Here is a 13,743-nt window from a genome sequence, read left to right as displayed (position 1 = left end):
ATTCCGCGTTATGTAATATTTGAATGGTTCCTTGGTTTAATAAGACTTACACACTCACAATGTTCGATTGAATTCTGCTAGAGTGCTGCAAGCTCAAAGAAAATTAGTACCCAACAGGGAAAAAACCGCCAAAGTCAACACCCATACTTAATAAATTCATACCTCGTTGATTCCTTGGCGAATTTTCAATCTTTGGCTACCAATGAACCCGAAATAAATTTTGATTTATTGACAACATATAAACCTAAGTGAAACAGAATGTCAGAAAAAGTTCTACGCGTTGCAAAAATGTACACTTTGGCACACACTCCGGAAATCCGAAACATTTCCAGTGACCCTTGGTCACGTCCAGTTTTCAAGAAATGTTAGGAAACTAGGACAGTTTTCCAGTAAAATTAAACCTGTTTTGTCAGAATTGATTCATTTTTCGTGAAGTTTTGGCCATTTAAAAATTGACAGAATTTTGCCTGCTTCAATTATTTCCCTTATTATACAACCTTCAAAATGAACTTCGGATTGAAACTACTCCGTAGAAAGCACTCCCGGCGTAAAACCCGAAGACTTTCCAAAACAAACTGTTTAACTCGTCCGGTTGTTTGAATTTTCATTCGCAGTGTCGTAAGATTTGTCATTTGAGGCCTTAACACAATGGATACGTTGCAGCTGCGTTTGCGGCAATTTGACAGTTAGCCCATACATTTACTGTCACATTGACGTCAACGCAACGCAAACGTATCCATTTGTCAAATAACATTTGCGGTAAAAAAATGGACAAAAATTGCCGATTTTTCATGGGTTTACCTTTAATCGCACTGACGAAACTACTCATGCATCATCAATCATTGTAACCCATGAGTTAGCAAAAAAAAATTGACAGCTCTATCAGTCAAACTCTAACTGTGAGGGCGAAAAAAGTGAAACTACTCCGTTCAGAAGTGTGCGTGTTCAAAGAACGGTACTCTGCCGCGTCGAAAACGAACATCGTGCGGCACTTTGTGGACGCCGGGTATGCCGGTTCTGGCATCTACAACATCTTGACTCTATTGGACAACGATCAGAGCATCGAAAGAAAGCCCGGTTCCGAACGGCCAACGACCCTGAGCGACAAGAAGCTTCAAAGGATGCTGAAGAGGAAGACCGAGGGAAAAGTGGCTTAATCGCTGCGTGCACTTGGCCGAGAGGTTGGTGCATGCTCTAAAACAGTGAAAAAGTATCAGGAGAACATGGACATACATGCAGGAAGCGGCAGTCCCGTCCACTGGTCTTGGAGCTGCAGGCAATGACGCAGCGACAGCGGTTGAATAAGATGGTCAAGTCGATTTTCCCGGCGAATCGCGACGTGGCAGTGGTATTGGACGACTAGACCTATCTTACCCTGGATAGCAATGACTAGCAGGGCTCTTTGTATTTTACCTCCCCCACGAAGGAAGTGAGCACCGAGGTAAAGTTTATTTCACAGACCAAGTTCCCCAAGAAGATGCGGCTGTGGCTGACAATCAGCGAGAAAGGGATGTCAAAGTTGCTCTTCTTTCGCTCCGGGCTGGCCGTGAACGGGGAAATTTAAAGTACGAAGTGCCTGACAGAAGTTGCGTCGTTCATCAAGAAATACCATAAGCGCGAAGACACGGTGTTCTGGCCAGATTTGACGTCGGCCAACTACTCGAAGCGATCGTTGGAGGAGATGGAGCGGCTGAATATCGATGTGGTACCGAAGTCGGCGAATCCGCTCAATGTCCCCCACCTGCTTCCAACAATTTTGTCGCGAAAACGGAGGAAGAATCAATAAAAAAAAACGAAGAAAGAGCTTAAAAACATGGCTACACGCATGTTTTCGTCCGCATTGGCGAATGTTCCGATTAACTGCTAAAAGGCTGCACGCAAGGACGTAATACTTTTTTACGAGGAAGCTAACATGGTAACCTTCCATGGGAAATTTATCCAACTCAATTATCTGTCATAGTTTTTTTTTTCATCACAATCTGAAATAGTTTTTTTCTCACCATCTGAAAAAAAAAATTTTTTACCGCAAACGTTAGCTGTCAAATTATCGATACTTATCAATAATATCGATAAAAGCACCGGAATTATCGATTGCTATTGATGTTTGTTTTGGGCGATATTTCCCATCACTATTAGCACGAAAACTATATTATTCTATATAGTTTTCACGTTAACCACGATTGCATTAAATTGAGCGGCCATATTTGAATGCTGTCCCGTGAATTACAGCACTTCATACGGTACATCATCGCTCAGGTGCAAACTCCCCTTTGTTATGCGTCACATTACGGGTACAAACAAAGAGGGAAAATAAAGTGCGCTACATACGCATTGGTGACATTAGCTAACACACAAACATGATTTGTTTTTGCTATGTGCTGGTCAATAATGCAGGCAGACGTTAAAGTAGAAACATTGCTAGAAGGCAATGCTGGCTTTTTGCGTGGTTCATGTAGGTGAAAAACACGATGCGTGTAATGATGGATGGATTGTGTAGATGGAAATACGGTCGGACACCTTGAAGACGTACACGCCAAAGTGTGGCGATCGCTGAGAAAGTTTATTAACCTGTGGTTTTTTTTTTGTCCATATACTGTCTGTTCAAATTGAAGACATCTGACGCAAAGTGAAGTGAACAAATTTGGTTTCTTCCTACAGTCTTGATATCCGGACATGTTAACATACATGTTTACGGTATAAAATTTCTGTACGATAGTATTGCATCGATCAGCTGATTTACCGTAGATCGAAAAACAAAACCCCAATTCTTGTTCGCAAGATAGCCCTCCCTGTTCAAAGTGGGGAGCAGAGCCTTGCACGAATAGTGGAAAGGGTCCCAAGGTACCACATTCATAAGAAATCGCTAAAAAGAGAACGGGTTTAAAAGCCAGATCACACAAACACCCAACACCAATACTTTTAATAATCGGATTACCTTTCTTCAGGTTTCATCCGCACCGATTGTACACATAGGCACCATTTTTATGACCGAGTATGTTTCTCATGTTTCATTGTATGAATCGTGCAGAGTTCAGAGGAACCAGTTTGGACGATTTTTTCTTTTTTTCTCCCGTGCTGCCCGCTCTGTGCCTGGCTGCGATGGTCTCAAACTTTAATATCCAGTTTTAAAGTCAGCAAGTTCCTTCACAACCAACAGAACACCGTGGAACGAAGGAATTTACGTTGCGAGAGCTGCTGCACCATTGTGGCCGATGATGAGCATTCCATCTGTGTGCAGTCAGATGCAGCTTGGTATGGTTTATGTCGAATGTCAAATGTGAAACAAAATCACTGAATTCGTTTGTTTTGAATGAATAGAAACGGCTTTTGACTACCAAAATTGTATGCTTCTTGATGCTAGAGCGATTGAATCAGCTACGGTAGGCATGATTTGAGGTTCTTAGAAATTAATGGCTTGAAGTACAAATGCAAAGAACTTTCTCGGTATTTGTTTACATTAACCTATCCCTCAACATATCTAACTAGTTTATGGTTAAATGTAACTTTGTAACTTGGTTATGTGTTTGTCTAGTTGCATCAATATTTGTAGTTTGCGCGAAAATTTGTGCTTCCTGAAAAAAGTCTCATAAAGCTTTAAAGAAACAATGATGAAAATAACTTCGGTGGTCGTGTTTAAGATAAGACTGACAAGAAAGAATTAGTGTTGCATGATAACGATGTAACATTTTTGGTTAGTACAGGGCGTCACTTTCTGCACTAGCACTTTCTCTATACTCTAAAGTTGAAACAGTACAAAATTTTGTTTTTGTTTTTTTTCCATTATGACAAAATAGTAAAGTTACAGTGCAATAATTTCAACTCAAATCTTTCACTTTCGTGTGTCATCACAGCCCACAGACGCTTTGCGAAATTATCACAAGCCGCACCCGCGATTTCGTCCCAAGACTGATGAAACACAGCAAATTTTTCTTTTCCCACTTCTAAACAATCAATGCCTTATACACCAGCACTGAATTTTGTTGGTAACTTCGTAATTGCATGAAACTGGATAGCAGATAGCCCTTGGTGACGTGCTGTGAGAGTCAACTTTGTTGATTTTTACGCCCCTGTCAATAAATGGCAAAATTGTGTTTCCTTTGGTGGATAATGCTCCCTAAATAATTGCAACTGGAAAATTTGGAAATTATTCCACTTCTACTTTGCTGGCTAGAATGTCACCAAGCCATGCTCCGTATTTCCCATCACTTTGCACGAAAGACTCCTCAAAGCAAACATATACAGGGTGAGGAAAAATTATCCGTGTTCAATGTTTTAGTCATAACTTTATTCTTTCCATATTAAACAACAACATATTTATACAAAATGTAGATACATTAGCATGGTTTGTATTATTTACATCACGGCATGGCATCCCAGGCTTTGGTTAGACTAGCTTTCTAATGATCCAATGATTTGTGAGGTTTAGTACAGGCTCTGGATTCAAGAATAGACCAAACGGAATAGTCCATTGGATTTAAATCAGGAGAGTTTGAAGGCCAATCATCTTTAGTTGAATATCTCGGGAAAAGTAGGTAAACAAATTGATTGCTTTTTACACCCTTTTCAATGAATATTAAGGGGGTTTTACCGGTAGCCGTAATTCCCGCCCAAACCATCACCGAAACTGGATGATGTGATCGATCTACGTTCATACGTTTAGAAAAAAGCCTTTAGGCAAAAGTTGACGGTTGTTCTGGTGAATATGAAATTGCTCCACAGGGAAAATTTTCTCACCGGTGAATAAAATTGTGCGATGGCGTCCATCGATAAATTCTTTCAACAGAATCTTCGATTTTCGGTGCCGATTTTCTTTCATCCTGTCATTTGGGTAATGATTTTTTTGGAAATTTGTAACAACATAATCCTAAATCCTTGTGAAGAATATTTCGTGTAGATTTCAGGTCAATTTTTAATGATTTTGCCATTTTTCAAATTGACCTTCTAGAAGCAAGGTTAATCTGGTGACGAATATTTTTCCGGTTCTCAGCGGTTCTTTTTCTGCCTCTTCCTTAACGGTCCTCTGAATTTTTCAGCTCGTCATATCGTTTTATAGCGTTTCTAATGGTTTGTATAGGCATTTTTAATATACTAGCGATACTTACTGGTTCACATTTGTTTTACCGTGTTTTCTTCATCCATGAACTGGTTATTCATATCTGACACAAACATAATTTTCATAGCTGATTAGTCTACTCTTCGTGCTTAGTGACGTGTTTTTGACGCTGAGGAAGCTTCCGAAAATAGGATGGAAAATAAATCGCAACACAGATTCGAAATCTGATTGTGCGTGACTTCCAGCGTAAGAAGTCCCAACGAAACAATACTGAGATTTATGGGATAAGCCGTGGTGCGGTCCAACTGGTCATTCTAAGCATCAGACGCTCGGTAGCGTAGTCTGCCGACCGGGAAGAGGACCGAAACGTAAGACTGATGCCAGAACGGAAACGTATATGCCATGCTAATCAGCCGGGAAATAAAGAACTCCATGTTTAGCAAGAAAAGGTGACTCCTGGTAAAAGGTGACTACTACTGATTATGATGCACGGGGATGGAAGCTTCATTCTTCAACCTAGAAGAATCCATGCTAGAAACGGAGAACTCTTAGGCGTCGTACACAAATTACGTAACGCATGAAGGGGGGGAGGGGGTTGAGTCTCCGTTACTTGTCGTTACGTAGGAGGGAGGGGGGAGGGGAAGTAGAGGCAGTTACGTAACTGTAATGTTTGCTCGAAATTGAAAATTCTGGTGGTGGGTCAGTCCTATCAGCGTTACGTAATTTTAGGGGGGGGGGGGAATCATGTCGAACGTTACCTATCGTTACATAAGGGGGGGAGGGGTTCTGAAATCTAGATTTCTAACGTTACGTAATTTGTGTACGACACCTCAACACCTCCGAACCCCATGGAAGCCATCTCGCTTTTCTCTTTTTAAATCTAATGCAATTTTTCCAGCACAGTTAAACCCTGGTTTCGTAGTTTACAAATAAACTAGAAAAATGTGTCGTAATCGAACCAAAGACAGCTGCTTGACGGGTGAGTTCGCACGGTGGTACACTGTATTATATAGTTCAAGGCCATATTCTCAAACATAACCATAAAAGTTCGTTTGTTTGTGATTTTCTTCAAAAAAAAAAACCAACAGTCACTCCGTTTCAGCATTTTTATGAAAATTTTACGAATATAGTAAATACTTGAAACTATCTTGTATGAAACCTGAAAACGCAATCCTCGCATATTTCGACTTACAGTTTTCTTAGTTTTCACTAACACTTTTTACTGAATTTTTCATTTTTTCATTGGTGAATAAATCATTGAATTCGACATTTACTCTCACTGTTACTGGTTGTTTCTGTATTTTTTTTTTCAAAATTTGATTATGACAATGAAAATTCTATTTTTGGCTCATTCTCATGTTGCTTACTTATTTTCTGCAACACTTAACTTGGCCGAGCTCAGAAATTATGCTGAACTATGCTGATAAGTTGATTATTTACTAACATGAATCTTAAATAAGTGTGTAGAAGTGTTATAACACTTTTATTTAGAGATTATTTTATTTGAAGAAATATATCGTGTTTTGCACTTTGTGAGGAAGCTTGCGAGGTTACAGAGTACACTTTGACAAAACAATAATCATGATTTTGTGTTTTAGTAGAATCAGACCATTCGGTTTCAGAGAGACTTTTACGCATTATTACGCATCGATTTATTCTCAGGCTCTCCGCTATCTCCCCCACATTGACCCTCATCTCAAGCTAAATTAAAAAAAAAATCAGGCTCGAATAAAGTTGGATGATTACACCTTCCCAGGCATATTGTCGATACCTGGCAGAAGTACCTAACGAGGCGCTCGGTTAAGGAAAGCAGTAGAGTTAAGCGTGATGGGAAGTGTAAAAGTAAATCCGTCACTCACCACAAAAGACTTTCCTTTTAATCACAGTCGTTAGAGATAGAGAAGTAAACTCGGTCTCTGGCAACAACAATTGTAACACTTTTTCCGTCTTTCTCTAAACAACCGTAAGGACGTGGCGGAGGGTTTAGCGAATTTGGTATCATCTTCGCCAACTTCGCTGATGGCCTGGGTTTGAATCTCAACGCCGACATAGGTGTCGTTAGTTGTGGGGGTGGCGTGATCCACTCACAACCAACCCAACTGATCTAGATTTAATCCTAGCCGCACAACAACAGTGGCGGAACTAAACCGACGGAAAATCTGCGAAAACAGGAAAACAGTAAGGACGTAGCCAACGCCGTTATCGAATTTTACAAAAGAAGCAAATGAATTGTTTTACATCGACGAAGGTAAATTAATCCCAAATACTCATCTATATGTGGTTCTTTGTGCAACTTCGCTAGCACGTAGGAGCAACTACGAAAGCTCAAGAAATAAGGTATCTTGGACTGTATGTCATGTCGGCAAACATTAGAAATTCCACCCAAAGTTATTATAGGATCAGTGCAGTTTATTGTTTGAATTCGACAAATATGCGTAATACAGTGCAACGCTGAAAAATGACAAATCGGATGCACGCTGAGCATTGAATACCATGTATGTAGACGAACTAGACTCATCAGGCTGAAATTACCTACCAAACTCTTCAATCTTTGTTTCACTATTATTGATTTTTGAAATCATTTAATACGTAAAAAAAGCCATGCACTTTGAAAACGCTTAGCAGTCTAAACAATGCATTAGGAGGGCAAATAAGTTTTTTTAGTTTTTTTAATAAAAATGCAAACTTTTTTTGAAAAAAAAGTAACCTATCAATTTTTCAAAGTTCTTCCCATCACAAGCGACAACTTGGTCCCTGCTTTCATGCAGTAGAATCATTTTGTCATGCCTCTGTTCGTATTGTGGTCGATCTTCGTGCAGTGCTCGGCTGAACTGCATTATTTAAAGTCGATGCCGTTCTCCAGTGATGGTTTCCATTTTTCATTACTCGTTACGATGCGATGAAGAAAACCCTTCCTTTTCGCCGCTGGAGCAGTTGTTCACAGGGGAAAAAAACGACTCTCAACGTCCCTTGGCAATCGCTTGGAAATGGCTTGGTGTGTAATTCCCAATACGCAAACGCAAGTAATCTTTTCCTGCGTATGGCATAGATGCTCACAGAGCAATTCGTCCAATTACCGAAATTACCGTCTTTGCGGTGACGTAACTAATCACGGCACGTTGTTTCATCTAGAGCACCATTTCCGTTCTTATTCAGAACTCGTGTCGTGGAGGCTGTGCTGTTCAATTTTTTTTTGTAAGGGAATCAGAATTACGTTATCCATTGATGTGAACTTTTGTTTGCTGTTTGATTCCGACGCTTAAAAAAATCAAGATGACGTTCTTTATCATCAAGATGTAGAAATTCATTGAAATGACTAGTTCTCTTTAGAAATACATTGAGACATCATAAAAAGAAACCAAACAATTGTTACACTGAGCAAACCTCTTCGAAGAATTGAAAAAAATCAATAAAGACCCGGATCCGGATGTCAACTTCTTCTACGGTAGTCGATTCTAACCTGTTTCAAAATGATCAAAAGATAGTCAGACAAAATAAATGTCTCTAGTTCACTCCATTCTTCAATTGTCTATTTTTTACACGATAAGCAATCCAGTGAGAACCGTGTCAAATGAATGCTTGATTTAATTATTTGATTGTTGATTGAACAATGTTGATACGTAATTCGCTGGTTATACTGGTTCGTGGTGGTTTTGCACCTCTTCAGTAAGCCATACAAAAGAAGAAAAATACGGCAACACGAGCCATCATTACGTAGGAGGGAACATAGATCACTCTTCTCGTAAAGAAGCAACCTTGAAACATTTCGAATCGATAGTAATACACCAATAAGTTTTTTTAATCTGAACTGACTACCTTCTTATCATTCTTATCATCCCTTGTGTGGACATAATCGTATCAATAAATGCTGCTGTGTAGGGAAAATACGATGAATCAAAATACAGGACCCACTAATTTAAATATACAAGGTTATAAGACACAGATTCACACGATCGGTTGAACTTTTAGATTTTTACTCTTTTACCACCGATTATTGTGTGCGAATGGCTTCGTTCGCCATATTATCCGAGTTCAGTGTATCCGATGCAACGTCTGACGAATAGTATAGTGGTATTGCACCGAATGGTCAGTACACTAGCAAAACGCTTGTTGATAGGAAAACATGCTTCAACAAAAGTGAAAGGCGGCTGGAATCAGAGCTGCACTTCATATCTAATGGCAAACTTTAGTCATAGCGGGTTTCAAATGAAACTGAACTTGTACGTGATGATTGACGATGCGTGTGTTACGATGTTTTTACGTGAAAATGTTTCGTTGTGTTGTACACATTGCTATCACATTTTTTCCGGAATGGAAGCTTACAAGCGCGTTCCAGTCGTTCGAAGTTGAATGCGGTTATTAGAAGAAGCGACAGTTTTCGATTCAGCTGTAGAGGGAGATACTGATCGTCCTTGAATTTTCAGCTACAGCCAACACAGCACCTATATTTACGGAGTGTTTTCAAATGAGTAATAACTGATAGCAGTATGAGGCATAGAAAACTGAGTATTTCATGATTTTCTATAATTCGAGTGGTCGGTAATTCAACGTACATAAAACTACTGTTACTACCATAAGCTCAATACGAACGCTACATATCGATAAACAGTAACAGTGTGTGTGTGTGTGTGTGTGTGTGTGTGTGTGTGTGTGTGTTTTTACAATTCATCTCCCACTGGCCGGCAGTGCTTTTATGGAAAAAATCTATCTGCATCTATTTCTAATCAAAGCTGATTTATTTTTTATTGATTTTTTTATATTTTACATAATACAAAGATGCAAATATTTTTAGCCCTGGAGATGAAAGGTGACAGCTCTAGTGTTCATCCAACGACCCATTTCAAGAATGCCTGGTAATACACGTACATTTCGAGATCGTCTTCGTAAACACTAAGCCCCGCATGAATACGTTATTATATCTATTGGACATAACATTGTATTCACACTTCCAGACTAATTTACATTAGTGGCTCGTATTTAATATTACTTGATGATACAGTTACAGTTCAGAACGATCTTACCAACGTCTTCTTAAAGAAATTCTTCGCTATTAGTGTACAGATTCGAATCTGCCCACGTTTTCCATGGCAGCTTATTCGTTCCGAACGGCAAACGGGATGAGTTTTGTAGCTGGTTCAAGTGCTCCTCAAAAACAAAACACTTCGGAAAAATATACCGATACCTATCCTGCCCAGAGCGGTCCGTTGATGCTCTTCTTCAATTTTCTAGATATCAGAGGAACCGGAACTTCGCGATTTCACCAATTACTTCATTTGTATTCCGCGGGAAACTGCCTTTATCACTAAAATTTTACGTTGAGGTAGAACGCGCATAACACTCAGTTGGCCTTGTTGCCAGTCATCATATCGATAAACAGTAACAGCACAGATAACAGACATCCAAGCTAGAACAAAAAACTCCAGAAATCGTGTATAAGATTTCAAACTTTTACTCGTTTGGAATGCTAACGACATCTTTCTGCAACTTGCGACTCTAACCAGTTTAGTGATGGCAGCGCTGGATTACAGTCAAAGCTGCCAGACGCATGAACATTATCACAGATTATAGAGTCGCTGTTTTTGCAATGATATAACACTGATTTTGTGAGGTGGGTGTTTTTTTTTTCAAATCAACATTAAAATAAACATATTTATCGTAAATATAAGCTGGGAAGGAATAAAATTGTCGATTGTGTACAAATTACGACTGCTCGAAATTTCTACATTAAAAACCGCAACCCTTCTTATTGCGAGAATATCGATAAAAGCTGTAAAACTATCAATTTTATTAAATCGTTGACTACTAAGTGTTCTAAGCGCCACCATACTGCGTATTGCGACATGCTAAAAAACCGTTGAATCGTTTTTCACATGAAGCGAAACTAGCTTGGATGTCTGTTATCTGTGGTAACAGTGTTCCAAATCTCGTTCAAACGGAAGCAAAAACCTCTATGCAGGTACACCTTCAACAGCTGATTTTGTTTGCACTTTTCCACAACGGTTTTCAACATCATCGGGGCCGAGGTGCAACGGAGCAACACAGTCTAAAAATAAACCAAACCTAGTCAACCTGAAACGTCCCGGAATATCTGTATTAAGTAATTTGACAAGCACGCTCTGCGCAGGCCATCCGTCTGTTTTATAATATTTATAATAAATCACATATTTGGTCCACGCATTTTGCAAGAAACTATAATATAAGACGCAAATATTTTAACGCAGCAAAAAAAAAAGTTCAAGGGCGTTTGTTCTGCAAGGGAAACAAGTGGCTATGGTTTTCAGCCGTGTTGCTCTCGCTTCTAATGAGCTGCTCTTTGTGCAAAATCTTAGTTGTGCAGAAACTGCTGATGCTGACCTGCGGTGGGAAATAAAAGTTATAGTCCTAGGTATATAGATAGATATTGTTTTAATTTTCCCGCCAGATGAGTGGTCATACGGTATTCCGCTCGTTTGCTTGCACATCGCCTGTTGTGTGGTCGACCATTTCAATCTAAGAGGATTTCCCCCCGTTGAAACTTCATTTCAATTAAATTAGAAGCAGAAATAAATTTTGAGAAATATCTTTGACGCGTTTTTTTAACGCGATTCTGAATGGATAAAGAAATCGTTGTTAGCCCCAATATCAAACCTAAAATATCCTTTAAAGCGTACTCGGAACTTGTTTAATGACGAATCTGATCGAATCGAACGAATAGAAAAATGACTTTTTCATTTTTGAATAAACTAGATATTCGTACGTTTCGAACTTCCGGTCTTTTCATATGAATGAAAGCAAGAATAAAGGTCATTCTTAATACACTAATTGGAAATGGAGTGAATTGCGTTTATGTTTAAAAAAATACTCTGAAGGCGTCGACGCCAGTTTCCGCTTTTATCCATGCAATCCATTGCCCACGGGTCGATATATCGTTACTCTGGAAATGGTTTTACGTGTATAGGTATGCATAACGTGATCATTGACATTTGAAGACGCTTCGACCCAACCCCGCCAGCGGATGAATAGTTATTCCGTTAGCGCATTGGAACTATTTTCTTCGTTTTTCAGGTTGTTTTGTAGTTATATATACGCTTGCTTACTGGCCATTGCCGTCATCATTAATCATTACCCCACATATCGTGATCGCCTCCCCGGCAGAGATTGTGTGCATGGATATTTATACCAAAATGAGGTTCTTGTTTTCTATACGAGGGTGAATAGTCGTTGTTTACGCAGTCTACTAAGTGCTTGCTGATTTAGAACACTTTCAAGGTATTATGATCTCACATTTACATTTACAGTTTATGATTATAAATTCTGATTGAGCTCAGGTTCTCCATTAAGGGGTGAGATCCGATTAGTTCTACGAATTGGGTAATTCCTGTTGATATACATTTGGGCAAAACAGCATCGAGGTAGTGTCATCTAGATTTAACAAAATAAAAAATCTGTAACTACTTGCGATATTAATTCAAGTCTACTTTTTTTCCTTTCGAACACAGATCGTCTATAAGGAAACCTTGTGAAAGCACCGGTCATCTCGTACCATTTGTGCAGAACTTAGCGGAACTGACAACTAAAAGGTTTTTCTCCGGATACAAGCATCATCCCGGAGTCTGTTGGGATACGCCAAGCGTACACCAACAGTTTGCGAGCGAACAAAAACAACCAGTTCAGTATTCGTCAGTGTGTGATAATAACAAGAAAATAAAAAAAATCGTGGATTTGCAATCAGCCATCCAAAGGAAGGAAACGGAGAATCCCACTGTGACAGGTGGCGATTGTTGGTGCATGTCTACCATTTAGTGGCAAGTAAAGTTAATTCAAGTGAAGAGACCCGTTCGCTAGCTCGAGAAGCTGCGAATTGTGCTGTGCCAAGTGTCATTTCATAGTGCCAACTGTCAGTATCGTTCTGACGTTGCTCGTGCAGTCGACATAAATTCGGGTTGGGCCTATCCATCAAAACTCTACCGTTGCATCTCTTTCCCCTGGAGTAATCCAACCAGTCGAATCGATCGCCTTTCTACGTTTGTTTGCAATTCAGTGCCGACGAGGAAACGTGCAAGCTACGCGTAGGAGTTAAAGCTATTTGCAGGAGAGCATTAACTTTTGGTGTGTCCTCCGGCGTCATCATGAATGTGATGAACAATAGTAGCGGCGACGAGGAGCAGGTCGAGTGTCCCCTGTGCATGGAACCCCTGGAGGTGGATGATCTCCACTTCTATCCGTGTACGTGTGGTTATCAAGTAAGTAAATTCGTCTTTATACGCTCTTAATTTGACAGACACGACAGTCGGTGAAGCCAACAGTGTCTTCCAGTTCTCCGTCGAACATTCGACGGTTGGTTTGTAACTTGTAAATTTTGAATTCAACATTCAGAAAATGGAAAGTAGATTATAACACGTAAAACGATTTGTATGAGAACAATGACGAGCTCAAGGGTTAATTTTTACAGCCTGCACGTTTGAGTACTAGACTTTTTATAAAATGTTGAATTATTTACAAGAACTCTAAATTATTTGGTGAATTAACCAAAATATTCTAGTATTTATTACTTATGTGTCCATATTTCTACTTAGGCAGATAAAAAAATGTGTTGTTTTCCTACTGTATACACCACAAAACCTGGAACCTGAAAGAGATTTTAAGTCAAACGTGCAATACGTATCTGATCTCAGATGCGAAAATTGAAAAGTGCTAGATTTTAAACTAGA

General features: G+C 39.4%; 1 protein-coding gene across 6 annotated transcripts in view; it reads left to right on the top strand.

The window, feature by feature from the left end:
• Positions 1-13,743, top strand: part of LOC129726540 (uncharacterized protein DDB_G0283357) — a 40,463-nt gene that overhangs the window by 16,444 nt on the left and 10,276 nt on the right. For all 6 annotated transcript variants that reach the window (XM_055683374.1, XM_055683375.1, XM_055683379.1 and 3 more), the window contains one exon: positions 12,532-13,275. In XM_055683374.1, coding sequence (XP_055539349.1) covers positions 13,162-13,275 — 114 coding nt within the window. In that variant the 5' untranslated portion in view covers positions 12,532-13,161. Of the gene's footprint in view, positions 1-12,531; positions 13,276-13,743 lie in introns of those variants that run through there.

The sequence above is a fragment of the Wyeomyia smithii genome, chromosome 3 (assembly GCF_029784165.1).
Source record: "Wyeomyia smithii strain HCP4-BCI-WySm-NY-G18 chromosome 3, ASM2978416v1, whole genome shotgun sequence".
NCBI classification, from domain to species: domain Eukaryota; kingdom Metazoa; phylum Arthropoda; class Insecta; order Diptera; family Culicidae; genus Wyeomyia; species Wyeomyia smithii.
This window is presented reverse-complemented; position numbering and strand designations above follow the sequence as displayed.